Below are 20,612 nucleotides of genomic sequence, written 5' to 3'. Positions count from 1 at the left end.
AAAAAGTAATTTAATTAAATCGAAAACCAAAAGTGACTTTAATCCACATAAATTATATATACATACATTTTTTATGAAAGAAGACAAAATATTCCATTGTACTTTATTTATCTTGGAAAATGATCATATTGTATGTTATATAAATTTTTACAAAACACTATATATCTAAGCAATATTCAGTCAATAAATCTGTACTGTTCTCAATAAATATGTCCTCTGAGATCTCACATGATCTGTTTAGAGACATTAAAATAAGCAGCGAAGGGTCAAAAACAGACAGTTTCTGTCTTCATTATCAGCTTGCTATAATTAACCTTTTTTTAACTTAATTTTTAACTTAATGCAGTGGAAAAAATATTGGGAATGTTTTGTAGCTTCAAAAAACTATGGATGAACTTCTGTTAAACACACAACATCCATCATTTCAAAAGAAAGGAAATCATCTGCTTTTGCAGTACAATGGACATATTTTTGACCGCTTGATCGGACAATTATAACTGTATTTTAGCTGTACCTCCAAAACACTGAGGATAACAATATATGTTCTGCACAGTTACAAAAAATGTCCCAATAAAACTGTTGTAAAAAACAGGGAGATTAATAATGATAAATGACTGTACTTTTTCATCAACTGTCTTCTACATAGTTTTATGAAATAAAGTATACTAAATTCTGTTTCTTTCAAGATATGGCAGTTCGGTCACTATACAGGAGCTCTAAATGCATATAACATACTCATTCTCATTGAGCCAGAAATCTGATGAAATCAAAAAATAAAAATAATAATAATAAAAATAATAATAAAAGTTTTCCTACAATAATTGGTCCGAATTGTTTGCATTATGAGAATCAAAGGGGTAATTTCTCAACAATATTGACTCTGTTCAATTACATATCACACTCAATTCACTAAGCACAAGAAACACATTGTTATTTTCTACAAATAACTTAAATGAGAAGTGCTTGTGCTAAAAGTGCAGGGAACTCTGTCTCTAGACAACAGATCACCTATTGAATAAAGTGAACACAGCAGAATTCCTCTGAGGACCCCTGAGTGTGGTTCACAGGAGGGGAATACGGGAGGGCTCCCAGAGCTTGCGGGCCAGCTGACTGCAGTGCTGAAAGATATATTCATTGGGGATCACACCCAGATGCAGAGTCAGCAGTTCATAACACTTCACCACCTCATTCTGATGACTTTTGCTGTAATATCGCAGCAGTTTCCTATGACACCATCAGACACAACAGACAGACAGACATGAAAGACATCAGTTAAGAAAATGTAGCTGGTTTCCTGTTATGCTCAGGGGTTAAATTGGGATTTTTGAGGAGTGCCGCTCTAGCGGACCAGGTTCTGACAAAACTAGACAGAAGCATTATGCATATGTAATTAACTTTAAAGATCTTTAAATGTGTTTTCAAGCGAGTACACTTGCGAAATGGAGACAGAATGCAATATTTGGCAATATTTGTTTTTTCTGTTTGAATTTATTCTTTTTTCTTTGCCCCAATTTAACCTCTGGTTATGCTTAAAATAAGTTTATATTTTGATTTAATAAGGCCCTAAATACAATCTGCACTAGAAAATCAATCTAATGCTGTATTTTAATTTTATTGGCATGTACATGCAACTTTGATAGAACTGATTCAAAGCTAAATAAAACAGAATTTATAATTAATGTCATACTTATAATAATCCAAGGCGAGCATTCCTATTGGAGCATAGTCCTCTGGGAGGCTGGGTATGTCTATCACTTCCAGTTTGTAACCCTGTTAAAACAAAAATCACACCTGATTGTTTCTAAACAAGTAGTTTTGTCCTCAACATCAACAATGTAATTGGTTAAAAAAAACAAAAAAAAAAACACATGGGGCCACTTACCGTTTCGTTTTCAAACCACAGGAAGTAACAGTAGAAATAATCTCCATCTCTGTGTGTGACAGTGGTGTAACCCTTTTGCAGGTATCGCCGGGCTGTTGCCACAAGACCCCATATCTGTTCAGAGATACAGTACATGGTGAAACTCGTATAACGCTAATATCAGTAACTTATCACAAAAATCATATAAGGGATTACATTTCAATTCAAAGGGCAAGTAACAAGTTTTTTGAAGACGCTTACATTTGGAGTAGACATATTACAGAAAATATAATATTGTATAGGGCTGGGTAGTGTAGCTATAAAATGAACAATTAAAAATTACTTGTCAATTAAAGGAGCCCATTTGTTAAACAAACAGCCATTGAAGAATATTCAAAATGATTCATAATGTAAGAACTAAAACAGTAAAAATCTAATTAAAAATAATCAAGGCAAGTTTTGTACACAGCTGTTCACTAAATGAACATGAGGAAGAATGATATTAAATAATTTCATTTATGTGCGCAGCAATATGTACCTGTGCATTTTTTTTAAACTGTGTAATTTAATTAAATACAAGGGATTTTCAAAAGCTTTTCTGAATGATGATGCAAACAAATGATAAAAGCAGAGCAGAGTTTTGAACTGATTAATTGAAAAAGACAGTTTCAACCAATTCGTGGCAAATGAATGGAACTTACCAACTCTAACTCTATTTGTGCTACTGAAGTTTCAATCAAACTTTTAAAATATCACTCAATATTAAAACATCACTCTTAATGGCCATATCTAATTTTATTCTCTAGTAAAATCATCATGAATACAGTATACTGTAACACCAGCATTTGCTACATTACCCAGTCCTAATTCTGTATGTTATCTATTGCCGCCAAATAATACAGAAACAGTATAAAAGAGCAGCTCAAGGACAACTATACGTGCGTCCAAAAGAAAAATATTGAATTCTTTTTTAGCAAAGAACATGTAGCTGTAAACAAACACAGCAGCACCTTGTTCTTTATGAAGTGTGCTACAGGCCCCTTTCCGAGCTCGGAGACAGTGCGATCAGTCACATTTAGAGAGGGTGCGATCATATGTCCAGCTGAACGATCCACATATATAAAGTGGATAAGACCAGGAAACTCCTCCAGGTATGTGAGAACATAGTTAAAGTTCAAACTGAATCATGCATCATTCTATAATAATAATCTTCTTCTTTAGGCTGCTCCCATTATGGGTCGCCATAGCAGACCATCCGTGATCCGCATATTTGACTTGGCACAGGTTTTACGCCGGATCATCATTCTATAATAATGTCACCAGTTTAATAAACATAATTGAGGATTAAAGAGCATCAATGGAACACATCTAAAGATATTTAAGAAAATTGAGGTTTTGTTGTTTTTAGGTAATGTCTGTTAGCTTGGAGCATACTCCTAAAAGCTGACAAATTTCACTTTTTCAGTTAATTCATTACATTTTTTGCCTTTAAAACATTTAAAATACACTCTTTTGTCTTCTGGGAAAACTGACCAAAATATTAATGACTCATTTGCAAAAGTGTTTCAATATGTCCCATCCGAACTTCCCTTTGTCAATAGGAAATACTTCAGGTATTAATGTACAGTATACTGAATATCAATGAAGGATATGACACCATTGTGATGTTTCTTTTGCTTTTCACCAGCAGAAAATCCTTCCAGTCCAACAACTTCTCTCTGAAATAAACGTGAGAAGAGGACAAAAGTTATTCCAATGCTTACACAGCCAGAGAATAATATATATCCATCCGTATAGTAGAGGTTATCAGTTTTACTGATTAATCGGTGCCGATAGTTGCTTTTTGGAACTATCTTTATAGGCAAAAATCTATGGCGATAGTTGCATATAGTTTTTTCATCATTTCGTCATTTCAAAATTAGAGTTCCTGGAGTGTTTTGGGCTTGTTCATACTTAAAAGTCCAAATTTGAATTTTGTTCTGGTTATTTTTGGGGTTTTGGTTGAACAATAAACTGCATCTGGAATTTTATTCATTTAGGACTCTTTGTCTGTGCCCGTCTTAGTAAGGAAAGAGCAAGACATTTTCTTTGACCTTCTATAAATCAATTTTAACTATCAGCCGGTTAACCGTTTATCAGCATTTCCCACCACCTTAGTTATCGTATTGGTAAAATCCACTATCGGTTGACCTCTAGAAGAGGTGTCCATTCATACATACTGGACCATGTTTAGAGCTCGTTCTTGAAGATGAGGAGCCAATCGCTGACTGCTGCTCATGCATTTAGCAGCAAAACACTGTCTGTACACACCACACAACTGAGTCTTCATGTTACGACAGGAGGGCAGCAACCTACACCACAAGATGTAACATGTGAGTTCAGACCAAGGTTGGCCTTGAGCACAGATGAGTCAGAAACCAAGTTCAAATCCTGATTTATGGGGAGTGAAGGGTCAGAAACCCCCACAGTTCATTAACAGCAAAGATTGTTTGGTATAATATAAAAAGCACTCACTCTCTTGTGACTCCAGATGCAGATCTGGTGAAGACTTTGTTCTTAAAATCTGTCCACACATTTTGAAGTTGGGAGGTCTGAACACAATCAAATTATTATTATTTTCAAAATGTGATGTTATAACAGCTAGGTAAGGCAATCAAGAATCATGAACTGCTTCTTTTTCAGAACTGGTTCCATTTCTTTAAATAAAATATTACCAACCAAACCAAATTATTTGCATGATGTTTAGCTCCGTTAATGGCCCAAAAGTTAATGCCTGCAATCTTCTGCCAATGTGGATGGGACACCATTTTAAAATACTAAACAACTGAATCTAAAGCTCCATGGCAAATGCTTGCAATCTGAATTGAACACAATGACAGTTTTCAACACTTCGACACTTCTTTCTATTGTGTTGTCCTTGCTGGTTACATACAACAACAAACATACAACACGGTCATGTGGTCAAATTCACAGGCAAATGACTCTGTACCATTTCTTTTTAATGAATCAGTCAAAAGGACTCACAAATTAATACTGAACTCATAATTTATTATCTTATGTGTAATTACTGGTTTGTTCATATGACAAAAAGAACTAAAAGAATCATATATCGAATCGCTGAAGAACCAGAATCATTAAGTTTGTTAAGGAACCAGAATTAAATCCCTTACGATTCCCATTCCGTATTTTTACACATTATAATGTAGATCGGACAATGAGGAAAGAGTAGGTGTGTGTGTGTGTGTGTGTCTGTGTGCAGTGATAAGGTTTACTTAGCGCCCACACACCTGAATGTCCATGCTGACCAAGTTTTTGATGAACTTGTCGAGTTTGACCCGGATGTCCTGGACAGAGGGCTGACCCCGCATGGCTGCGGCTCCCTCCTGCCCCTCGCATAACCTCTTCTCCAGATTCACAAACGTATCCAGATAGTAGTAAACAGACATCGCCACCTGACTGTTGGGGATCTGTTGAAACACGTAAAAATACAGTGGAAAAAGGTTGAATGCTATTTTTGCTAAATGAATTATAAAGGAATTTCTGTTTGCAAATAAATGGTTACATTAGACCCTTGCTCATTTAAACATTGACATAAATTTCAGAATTATTTTTTTTTGTAATCCCCTTTTCTCCCCAGTTTGGAATGCCCAATTCCCACTACTTAGCAGGTGCTCGTGGTGGCGCGGTTACTCACCTCAATCCGGGTGGCGGAGGACAAGTCTCAGTTGCCTTCGTTTCTGAGACAGTCAATCCGTGCATCTTATCACATGGCTTGTTGTGCATGACACCATGGAGACTCCGCATGTGGAGGCTCATGCTATTCTCCGCGATCCACGCACAATTTACCACGCGCCCCATTGAGAGCGAGAACCACTAATCGCGACCAAGAGGAGGTTACCCCATGTGACTCTACCCTCCCTAGCAACCAGGCCAATTTGGTTGCTTAGGAGACCTGGCTGGATTCACTCAGCACACCCTGGATTTCAGCGTCAATACTCGCTGAGCTACCCAAGCCCCTCAGTTTCAGAATTTCTTAGCTTTTGCTACATCACTCTTTTGCTGTAATGAATGTACGCACTTGAGCTGGCATGGCCTCCACAATTTTTGTGCAAAGCCCGAGATACATGTTATTCAGCATGATTTGAGAATATTCCAAAGACCATCTTGTGTGCTTCCATGGAAGCAAGGAAATCTGACCTTTTGTACCTTGAGTTAACATTGTCAATGTGAATCTTACATATTACTTGTTACTTTTGTCATAACTTTTCTTTGTTTTAAAATTCTCAAAATCATAAAACACAAAAAAAAAAAAAAAAAAAAAGTACAATGTGGTTTCAGACTTTTGAGCCCAACTGAATAAACAAGATGGACACAATCGAATTGTATTTATTTTATTCCAAGTAATTACCTTTGATAATGTTTTAGGGTAATTTTTCCCAAAGAGATCCATGTTCAATAAGTCAGAATCAAAAACTACAGGTCAAGTATTTAATATCCACAAAATTTACAAAGACTGTCACCTTGGTGAGTAGGACTAGTGTAATTCCAGGCCAAAGAGGCAAGCAGTACATAGAGTGAGGCATCATTGGAAAGAGGCCCTCTTTAAGTGTGGCTTCCAGGAATACTCTGGACGGGGCCGAAGTGTCAGGGATTGGAACTTCAAGAGTTTGCAGACTGTCCTCTGCCATCTAAAATGAAAAGACCTTAGAAATGCGAGAAACTTCTCTTCTATAAATGCACATTTTACAAGGGTGACGTTCCTACAAACACAATCATATCATGTTACTTTCAGGGCAACAGAATTGCTTTGACATGCTTAGGTGACTCACCTGAATATCAGGATCAACAAACTGGAAGATGGGAGCGCTGTCACCTCTTGTTTGGACTATTCATAAAAGCACAAGAGGTTATTTAGAAAAATTCTTCCTTATTGAACCACTTTAAAGGGGTAGTTCTCAAAATTGAAAATGATGTCATCATTATAGTAGATTACAGGCAGAGGAATTGAACAATTCTAAGCAGAACAAAGGTTAAAATCCACACACACTGGTATTCTCCAAAGCTATAAAACTTCCCTGGCACTGGAGCCAGTGAGTCCTGTAAGAGTCTGCATCTGTGTGATGTAGTGGGTTCCAAATGCCAAGGAAGAAAAATAAAAATAAATACAAAATATACTCAAGTATCCACAATATATACTTAGTTTGGGGTTTTGACTCGCTCGAGGCACCACAACTGCACTCTTGCTCATCCGACGTTGCAAGAACGGTCAGAGCAGGGTCCGATGCTCCCTTTTATAGCCCAGGCTCCTCCCCCTCAGAGCCAACCACACTCAGGTATGCATATACAGATAAATGTACCACAAATACATCTATTTACGTATACACATCACAGAGTTAATATAAAAGATGTGGGAAGTGGAACGCGATGTGGGACTAACGTGATAAAAGCCAGCCGCTAGCGAGCACTCGGCTTGGCTGACGCAGCTCCGCCTTCCAGAAGACCGACTCCACCGACACAACGAACACCAAACAGGTAAGTACAAAAACAATACAAGAATGTGTGTGTTTGTGGGTAACAGGGATGAGTACTGATGGAAAGTATGTGGGTGGAAGGGAAACGACCATGAGCTAAGGAATCGTGTGTGCACCTGCGTCTCCGATAGCGGATAGCGGTGTGGGGAATGAATGGGATGTTGGTGGTGTGTAAATGTGTGCCAGTGCTGCCTCGCCAACGTTGACAATCTACTCTGTCACAATCTGCCTTGCATTAACTGTCACAAAACAAAGGAAGTTTGTCCAGGATAGCATATAATCTTCATTTACATTGTTGGACCAGGTCAATTATACCCCAAATCAAATGGCTATCACTAGGCTGGTACACCTTGTGGAACATGCAATGAACACATGATTTAAGACCGAGGGGGGATTCCTCCCTAGAGTTTAACAACTCGCAAGAGCATTCCAAAAAACTGTTGCCATGGAAACCATGGAATTCCAGAACTGATTATCTATTTCCAAATACACAGACTGAACTTTTCTTTGTCTTCCCCATTTAATGCATCTACACATATCCTAGGATATATTAGTCCACAAACTCTTAACACACTTTAAGATTGACTCACATTTATTTCACACTCTACAATGCACAGGATCTATGTCTTCCATGCCAAAGTGTATACATACATCTCACACAGTTTAACCTGATTGTAGCCTGAAAATTTTTATTATTGCAATCATACATTTACTCATGTTTTAAAACCAACAAATGAACCATTATGATTTTTTTTATCATGTATTTTCATGCCTAGCAATTAGCACACAAATTATTAATGAAAGTATAATCATGTCAGGTATGAGTGTGATCGTGGTTGTATGTCCAGGATGTTGATGTTAAGTAATTTCATATCACTACTATCGTACTCATGATATAAAGGTCATGATTAAAATATTCTCTTTTTTGTGTGGGAAACTGGAGCACATGTGACCATGAGAACAATATGTTGATTACCTTAAAGGGGGGAAAAGTTGGTCACATCTTTTAGAAAAGAAGCTTCTGAGAGGCTCAAAACCCATTTGGGGCAGGGTCAAACAGAAAAAGTACAACTCCACACCTTGAATGAGTGGAGTTCTGGATTTCTGAAGAGCCTCCGAGTTCTCCCATCGTGTGAATTCTCAAGTTCAATCAAGCACTCAAAGTTTCGAAAAATATTTTAAGCTTTCATCTGCAGCCGCTTCCAATCCCTTTCGATCACTTCTTCATCGGAACTCCAGACCATAGACGCAGTGCACAAGACTTCATACGAACCAAGCCAAAGGACTTCCAAGCAAGCAAGTACAAACCTACAGACTTTTGCTAAAATCTGGTGTTTTATCATATAATTTGGGTAAACCAGTCTCAAATAAAGGTGTATTAAATGAAGTGTTGAAGGTTTGTTCAAGGCATGGTCAATAGACTCCATACAACATCAGTATTCAATGTGCTCATTTTCCTCTGATACAGTCCAGATGTATTGCAATAATACAATTCTCATTCATTTTCTGCTGAAGCTCATTTACTAATCCATGTTTATGCATGTCTAAATGCCTGCTTGTTAGTTTAGTTTTATGTTGTACATTAGTCAATAAAGTCCTGCTTGTATTCAAAGATACGTTGATTATGGTGTATGATTTATAACTATTGGTTAAATCCATTGATCCTTACAGTAAGTTACTTTGCTCATAAACAGTGTTTTGACTATTTTTGAGGTATTTATTGTCGTTTGGCCAACAAAAGTAATATTCCTCATTCACTCAAGAATTGGCGATACGTTCACATCAACTCATCGCTTGCCAAATAGTTTGATCAGGCGTTAAATGGTAATTCTTTCAATATTCCCCGAATTAATTATAATTCCCTTATTGAGCTAAATTCCTTACATCATTTACTCAACCTCACATTGTTCCTAAACCATATGACTTTCTTTCTTCTGTGAAACAAAAAAGATGTTAGGATGAATCTTAGTGACTAACAACCTCAGTCACCATTCACCTTCACTGCATCTTTTTCCATACAATGACAGTGAATTGTGACTGAAGCTGTCAGTCTCTAACATACTTTACAACATCGACTTTTGTGTTCCACAGAAGAAGGAAAGTCATGTGGTTTTGGAACAATAGGAGTAAATTTATACCTTTTCAAAGCACCACTGCTAAAGACACATTACTCACTAGTCGACCTCACTAACTGAGAAGTCGATTATCCTTGCACATCCCTAGTATAGATCATGATTAGCATTATTGTGTATGATTGACAGCAGATTCACCTGATTCCTGGTCAGGAGGAGAGGGCTCTGGTGTGTAGAATACATCAGGAACTGAACTTCTCTCTAACTCCTAAACACAAAGAAAATACAGAAACAGTGTACTGTCAGAGCACAATAAAAAATAAAAAAGGAATTATGACTGCAAACTGTGATTCAGTGATATCAAACCTCAGAAGTCGTGTCATCCAGGTCGGTTTTGCTGGGATACAGATCCTGCACCAGGATGATCAGAGCCAGAAGATCAGAGATGGTTAGACTGCTTGCATTACGACTGCACAAAAAGTAACAATGCTGAAATTATGTAAAGGTCCTCTTTAGCAGCTACATCATAATTCTTCCTGTACGGATAAGGCCTGTGCACAAGCAGTGACATCATGCAGAAAAGTTTATAGTAAGGCAATCTAGCCCTCCTTTAGATTTCCAACAAAAGTCTCATGACAACTTGTCATAATTTGTATGAGATATGGCAAATTGTAAGACACTGTACAACATGGCTTGTGTGAAAAGGCACTTCAGACTTTTATTCCCAGACCAGCTGATCAACAAACACAATTTCACATTAGCCCCATTCACACATGCAACCAGGTAAATTACAGGAAAACCGTTAGGTTGCATTTACTGGTAAACGTACCACATGTGCAGTTCACACATACCATAAATATGGAAAATTATAGGTAATGATACAGCTTCTCATTAAGAGAAATTTCCAGAGCAAAATTTACCAGTATTTTCAAAAAGGCTGTGTTCACACATGACCTCTAACCTGACATTTGCAGGTAATTTTCTGGAAAATGCTGTATGTTTGAAAGGGGGTATTGATACAATACAGGCATCACATTTTAGCAAGACTTCTGTCCAACACTTTATTTTAAGGACATGTCTGTGAACAAATTTGGTTACTTATTCCATATTTATTTATGCAATACAAATGACTGATGAACTATATGTCAATACACTTTAAGATGCTTCCCTCGTCTCGTTCCAAACCCGGATGTTTTCTTTTTTTCTGTGGTACACCAAAGTTATTCTCCTATTAAATCATGGTTAGGTTTAGGGTTTAGGTATAGGGGCTAGACCTCATGGTTAGATTTAGGTTTAGGTTAGAGGTTAAACTTAATTTAAACATAATTCATTAACTTATTTAATTTTCTCTATGGGAGCTCAAGTTTTGCCATCTCGTACTATTATTATGACTTGTTATGAGACCAGGTTGGGATTTCTGCTGTTTAAAAGTTTATATATGGTGGTGTACCAACTGTTCCATTTCTCATTTAGTGCGTGTGTTATTTTTTGCTATGCACGAGAATCAATATTCAACATTTGAGCCTATGATATATTGTATCCAGTGTGAATACTGTACATTTATGCCTCTTTACAAAAATGCTTCTTTTTGTGGTATATATGCTGTTTCAGGTTAGGCAAGTAACCCCTAGTGAGGGCCCCTTGCACCACGTGACCTTCAGATGTGTTCCATACACCAGTGTGTTTCTAATACCTGGAGTAGAAGGCGAGTAGTTTGGTGTGCACCAGTATGAAAGCATGCAGCACTTCCTCTCCTGCCCTCTCCACACTGCTGTTAATCTGCTGCACCAGTCGACGCTCCAGAAACTCAATACACTGCTCACACAAGGTCGGGTGGATCAACCTCTCCACCGCCTGGACAGAAGCAGACAATTCTCTTAGTGATAACAAAAACTGAAACTAGCGCAAAGTTACTCCCTGAGTCAAAAACATGCACTTACCTCAACTAAAAAGCTCTGGTCCTGCTCTCGTAGGCGGCTGTATGTTTCCAGGAGGCTGCGCAGTTTCTTCCACAACCGGTTCCTTTGCTCTGTGTCTTGAGGGCGCAATCTACCAAACGAATAAATGTAAGATGTATGAAGCAGTCTACTAAAAACACCATGTTTGAATGGTTTTGTTTGCTCAGGGAAAAATTCAAAGGCATGGGCAGATTTACCAATTCACTGCGATCACTAGAGTAAAATTATCCTTGTTATAGGTTATATAAATTGAAAATTATTGTTACTGAGTGGTTACACTTCTGTACAACAGGGTATAAAGAACTAAAATGCACTTCTCACTCTTTCCTCAAGAGGGTACTGCTGAGCGTCACCATCCCAAACATAATACTTATGAGTTTCTTCATCACATGGATCTTTCTCTTTAAGTCCTCTTCTGACTCATCTCCATCTCCATTCACAGCGATGTACAAACACTCCTCAAACTGCATAACAGATAGCAACAGCGTTTGGTTTGCAGGGATATAGGAATGATTTGAAAAATTTGAGAGGCAGATTATTCACAAGCATGGGTTTGTGAAATGTACTGATAATCTAGTCTATAATGGGAAAATGTATAATGTATAATATTGTTTATTAAAAAAGAAATTTCCTACAAACATTTGGATATATATAAATCTATCTTATATTTTAGTTTCTTCAAAGAAGCTTTCTATCTATCTAATCACACATATATACTGTATAGAGTGGTCTATATAAATTATTTTATAAAACATATGAAAACTTAAATATTTCATAGGCATACAACAACAACAAAAAATATTCTGAATATTTCATAACTAATCTATAAAGAAAAAATGCATCTCTTTAATCAGACTGGTAGGTAATTCATTCATACACTCTAACAGATGCTATTGCAATGTTTGTTCAAAGGTGCTCTGGCATATTACAGGTGTATTGAAAACTCCCCTGTTCTGAGGGAATAGTAAATACTGAGAGCTGGAGTATTTGTGTGTGTGTGTTATTAGTATTTGATCAGATGACTCTTTGATTCTGCAATGGCTTACCTGATGCAAAACATAGACTTGATTGTTTTCTGTGCAGAAGGACGTGTAATTGTCCCCAAGTCTGTCCACCATAGTGCTGCAGGAGATGATGATGGGCGCGAAGAGAGTGTTGATGCTGTCTTCAAACGCAGGTGGCTGACAATAAAAACCATCACACGTCACTGAGACTATACATGCAACATATATAACAAAAATAAGGATAATTCCACAATAATGAACAATAAATATTTATGACTCATTCATGCATTTTAACATTTCATTAATTAAATATGTTCATTTCTTTATTATAAACTGCTTTTATGCTTCTTTTTTTAAGCTAAAGAGAATTAAAATAGAGCATCTTTCTCACTCTTTGTCCTTCCTCCTGGGAAACTCCATACTGCTCTTGAATGCGCTGCTCGAACTCTGCATCAGTCCAGTAGAACAGAACCTCTGCACTCTCGTTGGCCACCAAGAGACACTTCATTTCATCTGAACACAAATTCAGTTTATATTCACAGAATAGCTTAACTCAGATTTCTGTTTGAATAAATACCTTTAATCAGTGTTTAATCTCTTATTAAACTTTAAAAGCCACAAAGTCCAAATAAATAAATAATAAGGGATTCGTATTGTAATTTCTGTCATCATTTAGGAACCTGTCCTTAAGTATCCAAATGGGAATTTTCTTAAAGGATTCCAACATAATAATAATAATAATAAATAGAAAATAAAAAAACATGTTCCCAAAAGGACTATTCTGATTCCTAACAGAATAGGTTCAATCCTACTACAGGACATCAGTAGAATAAAAAAAAAAATAAAAAAAAAAAAAAATAAAAAAATATTTAAAATCCTTGTACAATTGTCAGTTTCTCCAATAGGTTAAATTACTAGATTCTTAAAGGATTCTTAAAATAATTCTTATTTGTTCCCATTATAATGCTTTAGGATTGCTAAATTAGGTTAGAAATTCCTACAGCAACCCTGTACATAACCTATCCATTATGGATTTTTGGTATAAAAGATCAAAAGTGCAGACCTGGAATCTTTGCAAGCAGCTCCACATAAAGTGAGACTTTCATTCTGTCATGAGTAAATATACACAGACAGACAGAATGATCTTCGAGTGCAAAGTCTAATAATCACAGTCTGCTTGCATCTATCTACACTAGCCTACACACTGTAGCAGAAGCCAAAACCTCTCGGTTCCTCCAAGATTAAACTAAAGCTGTAAGTAACATTTAATGACACAGCACGAAGAAGACCTATAAAGTCAAAGTGGAAAACATGTCAAATGATGCACGAAGCCTACTGACCTACTAACCTGTTATAACAAAGGAAACTTATTTTAGCTGTTCGCTTCTAGAACAGAAAAGTTTCATTGTGCCGAATCTTGATCCAATTCTATTTCGCAAAACAACGGTCAGTTTGTTATCAGCTGGAAACTGTAGCGCTGCACTTCCGTATGTTACACTGTATCACTGAGCGTGTCATGTGACCTGATGATCAAAACGCGCGTCACGCGAATTCAGATCATGTGAAGAAGATCAGCAGCGCATGACACCGTTTACTGCTCATTCATATAATAAACTCTATTAAAACATGAGGTGAACAGGGTCAGTTATTGTACTTATTAAAGCTTAATTTCTTTCTTTCTTAATTATTACATTTTATATTTATTTACGGTAATTATTATGATAATTATGGTATAATGAATGCATGGTATCTTCAGTTGAAACATAATCCAAGTTTTTGTTTACTGATATACTTTACAGTTTTGTTTATTAATGTCTATACATTGTGGCTGTTAAACAAAATCTTTCTTTCTATCTTTGATTTTCTCCCCAATTTGGAATGCCCAATTCCCAATGCGCTCTAAGTCCTCGTGGTGGCGTAGTGACTCGCCTCAATCCGGGTTGTAGGACGAATCTCAGTTGCCACTGTGTCTGAGACCGTCAGTCTGCGCATCTTATCACGTGGCTTGTTGAGCGCGTTGCCGCGGAGACCTAATGCGTGTGGAGGCTTCTCGCTATTCTTTGCGGCATCCACGCACAACTCACCACACGCCCCACCGAGAGTTAGAACCACATTATAGCGACCACGAGGAGGTTAACCCAACATGACTCTACCCACCCTAGCAACTGGGCCAAAATGGTTGCTTAGGAAGCCTGACTGGAGTCACTCAGCACACCCTGGATTCCAACTTGCGACTCCAGGGGTGGTAGTCAGCATCTTTACTTGCTGTGCTACCCAGGCCCATTCCTTCTTTGTTACTTTCTTTCTTAATTATTACATTTTATATTTATTTACAGTAATTATTATGCTAATTATGGTATATAATGAATGCATGGTATCTTCAGTTGAAACATAATTCAAGTTTTTGTTTATTGATATACTTTACAGTTTTGTTTATTAATGTCTATACATTGTGGCTGTTGATTTTCTCCCCAATTTGGAATGCCCAATTCCCAATGCGCTCTAAGTCCTCGTGGTGGCATAGTGACTCGCCTCAATCCGGGTTGTAGGACGAATCTCAGTTGCCACTGTGTCTGAGACCGTCAGTCTGCGCATCTTATCACGTGGCTTGTTGAGCGCGTTGCCGCGGAGACCTAATGCGTGTGGAGGCTTCTCGCTATTCTTTGCGGCATCCACGCACAACTCACCACACACCCCACCGAGAGTTAGAACCACATTATAGCGACCATGAGGAGGTTAACCCAACATGACTCTACCCACCCTAGCAACTGGGCCAAAATGGTTGCTTAGGAAGCCTGACTGGAGTCACTCAGCACACCCTGGATTCCAACTTGCGACTCCAGGGGTGGTAGTCAGCGTCTTTACTTGCTGTGCTACCCAGGCCCATTCCTTCTTTGTTTCTTTCTTTCTTAATTATTACATTTTATATTTATTTACAGTAATTATTATGCTAATTATGGTATATAATGAATGCATGGTATCTTCAGTTGAAACATAATTCAAGTTTTTGTTTATTGATATACTTTACAGTTTTGTTTATTAATATCTATACATTGTGGCATTGACACTGTTAAACAAAATGTTTCTTTCTTTCTTTCTTTCTTTTTGCATAAAATTCTACTTCATGACTTTTCTTTGTCCATTGTATGACATATGCCTCCAAGAATTTAACTTTGCTAATACTTTAAGCCTCTACATAATTGGCTTATACATTGTATAAACATCATGAAATCCACCATCTTGGCTTAGGGGGATGGGTTTTTCATACTCCAAATTGGGTCAAAAGTGTAAACATTTTCACTCTGGGTTTGGCTACAGTATGCACGGCAAAGCCGGGAAGTCACGCAATAGTTTGACTCTTCACAGAACTCCAAAGCTTGTACATATTCAACAGAGAAAGACACATCAAACTTTATTATGTCTGTATACAAATCCATTCTGTTGATTTTAAGCTTTCAAATGACAAAGACCTACACGATTGTTCCACAGGGTCATAAATATTCATAATCTCGCAGATTAAACCAAGATTGCAATTCAGTCAGGTCGGTTTGCATTAGCAAACAGCTTTATATCACAATTCCAGTCAATAGGAAGTCAGTAATTCTAAACCTATTTGTTTTCTATAAATCATAAAGTTGAGCAGTATGTGTAGGATATTTACAGTGGGGTTCCAAAGTCTGACATCGCATTGAACATCTGGGATTAAAAAGCTAATTTAAAAATGGAAATAAACAGTTTTAGAATTATTATTATTTTTATTTTTTTTTACAACAAAGAAACGTTAGGAATAAGACATATTTTGATTCTGCACTGTTTCTACAGCAGGTCACTAATCAAACACACACATTTGTGCCAATGACCATTTTAACTTGTACAAAAGGTCAGATTTTCTTGCTTATATTAACGCACACAAGGTGCTCTTTGGCACATTCTCAGATCATACTGGTATAGCACGGATCATCAGGTTTTCCACAAACATTCTAGCTCAAGTGCATGTTTAGTCATTAACCATTAGGGAGAAAACAGGGGAAACTCAAACCCAAAACGAACGAACAAACAAACAAAAAAATTAAAATTTTTAATTAAACTTTTTACTCAAAATGTTATGCTGATACATAATATGATTTCTAATGAAAAACAACAATAATAAAAAGTACTATTTAAAAAAAGAAAAAAAAACAAGAAACGTGAAATACTTTTAGATCCCACTGTATTTTGTTTACATTTCTACAGTGGATCTGTTTTAAGGGAAGCATTGTCTACTTGTATCTCTTTTTCATAGTCCACATCTTCTCCCAGAACTCACCTATGAAAATGCTAATCCTCCATATAGGCAATAGTAAAGTAAACAGATGTTTTCATGTTTTCTACTAAAGTCAGTATTTGTTCAGTTTTGTCCAGTTCTGTAAATAGAATGATGAAGTGGACCCATAAAGGCCTGCTGGGTCATGTCATGTTTTTTTTTTTGTTTTTTTTTGGTTCTTGATCAAGTGAACTCAAATGTGAATGAGTCTGGATTCTGTTCGTGAATGGACCACGTTGGCTATTTTAAGATGAAGCACATGTGAACTGGAGACATGATTCCCAAAGCCCTTTTTATAACATAATAATTTTAATACACAGTAGTTAAATGCAGTTAAAAGGTAGTATTTATCTTAGTTTAATGAGAGCATCTGGTCATTGTCAATATACAGTTATACAGTTTTATGTTTTGACATAAAACATATATGATTATGAATAAAACAAACAAAAAACAAACACAACAAAACAATTGCAATAGAACATATTTATGCATTACATTTTAGTAAATCATTATAATGTATTCTTTAGTATTACTTTTAAAAACCTAGCCTATCATTTAGTTTTTTTGTTTGTTTGTTTGTAATTTTTTTTGGTGTATTTGTTCCAAAAACATAATGCAGCTACATGGCTATATAATATAACAGCCAAAGAGGGAAACAACAATAAACCAGCTTTTTCATAAAAACAGATCAGAATCTCCTGTATCTTTTCTAACTTGATTTTACTGTTGTCCACAGTCTCATTCAGGTGCAAATGGTTCCCATCACTTGGTTGTACACAGGATTGCTCTGACACCAGTTCTCTCCCATTCCTCAACAAAGTCTGCTCCCAGCTGCTTGGAAGGGAAACATCTGCTGATGTGTTCTGCAACCTCTGGCTGACCAAATTGGCTCCTTCCCTTTGCGAACCCTCAAGCAGTGGGCTGAAGACCCTGCCGGGCCTTTGAAGACTAGTCGGTTCATCCCCCCCCCGCCCCTGACCTCATGGGACACAAAGCTCTAGCTCTTGGGTTACCAGTTGCATTGTACTGTCACAATTTATTTCTGCTGTTCTTTGTGTCCGGGCCTGTGTATAAATCACTGAGCTCTTAGTCTGCTTTTATCCTCATATCTCGCACTAGCAAACATATGCTGGAATACCACTACAATTCAGCCTCTATATTTCATCGGACAGACTCTTAAAAGGTCATATATTGTTCATACCAGGACAGCTTTCAAAATAACTTTTTATTTTTATTTTTAATGGAAATTTGGTTGGGCTGTTGGGCAAGTTATATCATCCTTTTGTAAAAATGAATCAGTCTGAAAGAGGAAGTCAGTATTTACTCTATAGTCCTCTGGGTCTGTTACACACTGTAGCAGTTCACTCCTGCCAATTGTCTATTTGTTATATGATATTTCTTTACAATGTGTTTTGGGTCACATTAACCCTAAACAGGTGCAATCTACCTAACTATATTGAGTAGCACTCACATTTCTGAAAATAACATTTATTTAATAATTTAATGGAGGGTTACAGTAAATCGTCCAAAATAGCTGCAAAATGGGCTTTGGTTAGTTCTAAGGACTTTATTAAATGGATACAACATGATGGTGAGTAAATGATGACAGAATTTTAATTATGGGGTAAACCATTCTTTTAAAAGGGAACATAATAGGCTAAATTATATATATATATATAATTTATTTATTTATTTTACACATAAATCTTTGGGAACTCTGAGACCCCAAACCTAAAGTTAGTCAATCTCATAAGGGATATTAAATACGTATGTATTATATGTATGTAATATCTAAATGACATTGAAAATGCAAGAACTTTAATAAACATATTTTATTTTTATATTTAGACAAAAAACCAAATAAATTCAGACATTTCCATAATAAAATAATGCTCTTTAACAGAAAAATATTAACAACTATGCAATAAACACATTCAAAGAAGAAAACTGTTCGTAAAATTGTCATTTCACAAAATTATGGACCTAACAAATTTCTAGAACAACACAATCTCCCAAACCTAAGACAATTCACTGATGAATACAGCATTACTGACCCTGTCATTAACAACCATAAAAAGAGGACAACAAACAGTGAAATGTCGTCGTAAGTTCTAACTATGTTCCCATTTTAACTTTGATTTCCCCTCTTGATGCGTTTGGGAGCTAAACCGTCATGAATAAGTGGCCAAATGACATACAATGTTCTACCCAAGTGCATATACTATGAGCAACTCGTTACATTTGAAATAAAACAGGATTTTCATTGCTAAACATGAACATGAGCCTGTCCTTTATCTTGATTAAATATCTGCTGTATGTTTTACACAAAGTACAAGAATTATCTTCAAATGTGGACTGACTTAAATAAAAGTATGTTTCCAAATATGTTTGTATATACAGGTGCATCTCAATAAATTAGAATGTCGTGGAAAAGTTCATTTATTTCAGTAATTCAACTCAAATTGTGAAACTCGTGTATTAAATAAATTCAATGCACACAGACTGAAGTAGTTTAAGTCTTTGGTTCTTTTAATTGTGATGATTTTGGCTCACATTTAACAAAAACCCACCAATTCACCATCTCAAAAAATTAGAATACATCATAAGACCAATAAAAAAAAACATTTTTAGTGAATTGTTGGCCTTCTGGAAAGTATGTTCATTTACTGTATATGTACTCAATACTTGGTAGGGGCTCCTTTTGCTTTAATTACGGCCTCAATTCGGCGTGGCATGGAGGTGATCAGTTTGTGGCACTGCTGAGGTGGTATGGAAGCCCAGGTTTCTTTGACAGTGGCCTTCAGCTCATCTGCATTTTTTGGTCTCTTGTTTCTCATTTTCCTCTTGACAATACCCCATAGATTCTCTATGGGGTTCAGGTCTGGTGAGTTTGCTGGCCAGTCAAGCACACCAACACCATGGTCATTTAACCAACTTTTGGTGCTTTTGGCAGTGTGGGCAGGTGCCAAATCCTGCTGGAAAATGAAATCAGCATCTTTAAAAAGCTGGTCAGCAGAAGGAAGCATGAAGTGCTCCAAAATTTCTTGGTAAACGACTTTGGTTTTCAAAAAACACAATGGACCAACACCAGTAGATGACACTGCACCCCAAATCATCACAGACTGTGGAAACTTAACACTGGACTTCAAGCAACTTGGGCTATGAGCTTCTCCACCCTTCCTCCAGACTCTAGGACCTTGGTTTCCAAATGAAATACAAAACTTGCTCTCATCTGAAAAGAGGACTTTGGAACATTGGGCAACAGTCCAGTTCTTCTTCTCCTTAGCCCAGGTAAGACGCCTCTGACGTTGTCTGTGGTTCAGGAGTGGCTTAACAAGAGGAATACGACAACTGTAGCCAAATTCCTTGACACATCTGTGTGTGGTGGCTTTTGATGCCTTGACCCCAGCCTCAGTCCATTCCTTGTGAAGTTCACCCAAATTCTTGAATCAGTTTTGCTTGACAATCATAAGGCTGCGGTTCTCTCGGTTGGTTGTGCATCTTTTTCTTACACACTTTTTCCTTCCACTCAACTTTCTGTTAACATGCTTGGATACAGCACTCTGTGAACAGCCAGCTTCTTTGGCAATGAATGTTTGTGGCTTACCCTCCTTGTGAAAGGTGTCAATGATTGTCTTCTGGACAACTGTCAGATCAGCAGTCTTCCCCATGATTGTGTAGCCTAGTGAACCAAACTGAGAGACCATTTTGAAGGCTCAGGAAACCTTTGCAGGTGTTTTGAGTTGATTAGCTGATTGGCATGTCACCATATTCTAATTTTTTGAGATAGTGAATTGGTGGGTTTTTGTTAAATGTGAGCCAAAATCATCACAATTAAAAGAACCAAAGACTTAAAGTACTTCAGTCTGTGTGCACTGAATTT

At 36.9% G+C, this 20,612-nt stretch overlaps 1 protein-coding gene across 2 annotated transcripts; it reads right to left on the bottom strand.

Annotated features, from left to right (window-relative positions):
• Positions 1–89: 89 nt before the first annotated feature.
• On the bottom strand, positions 90–13,923 carry LOC127413724 (BLOC-3 complex member HPS1-like). Of its 2 annotated transcripts, none has more exons than XM_051651101.1 (18): positions 13,767–13,923; positions 12,818–12,939; positions 12,469–12,603; positions 11,744–11,886; positions 11,405–11,513; positions 11,158–11,318; positions 9,831–9,933; positions 9,663–9,732; positions 6,691–6,746; positions 6,382–6,549; positions 5,149–5,328; positions 4,376–4,452; positions 4,081–4,212; positions 3,515–3,579; positions 2,872–3,017; positions 1,883–1,996; positions 1,688–1,770; positions 90–1,224 (listed from the first exon to the last, which is right to left on the bottom strand). In XM_051651101.1, exons 2-18 carry the CDS (start codon positions 12,932–12,934, stop codon positions 1,062–1,064), a joined length of 2,022 nt encoding a protein of 673 aa, XP_051507061.1. In that variant the 5' UTR covers positions 12,935–12,939; positions 13,767–13,923; the 3' UTR covers positions 90–1,061. The 2 variants fall into 2 exon arrangements, with proteins under 2 accessions (XP_051507061.1, XP_051507060.1); XM_051651100.1 differs by having other exon boundaries at positions 13,775–13,923.
• Between the last annotated feature and the right edge of the window lie 6,689 nt (positions 13,924–20,612).

This window comes from Myxocyprinus asiaticus, chromosome 23 (genome assembly GCF_019703515.2).
Source record: "Myxocyprinus asiaticus isolate MX2 ecotype Aquarium Trade chromosome 23, UBuf_Myxa_2, whole genome shotgun sequence".
Lineage (NCBI taxonomy): Eukaryota > Metazoa > Chordata > Actinopteri > Cypriniformes > Catostomidae > Myxocyprinus > Myxocyprinus asiaticus.
This window is presented reverse-complemented; position numbering and strand designations above follow the sequence as displayed.

Coding starts and splice junctions, on each gene's coding strand:
- LOC127413724 (XM_051651101.1), bottom strand. CDS start 12,934: ATGAAGTGTCTCTTGGTGGCCAACGAGAGTGCAGAGGTTCTGTTCTAC. Junction 5,329..6,381: donor CACTAGTCCTACTCACCAAG/GTGACAGTCTTT, acceptor GTGTTTCAACAG/ATCCCCAACAGTCAGGTGGC. Junction 3,018..3,514: donor AAGAAACATCACAATGGTGT/CATATCCTTCAT, acceptor ACTATGTTCTCA/CATACCTGGAGGAGTTTCCT.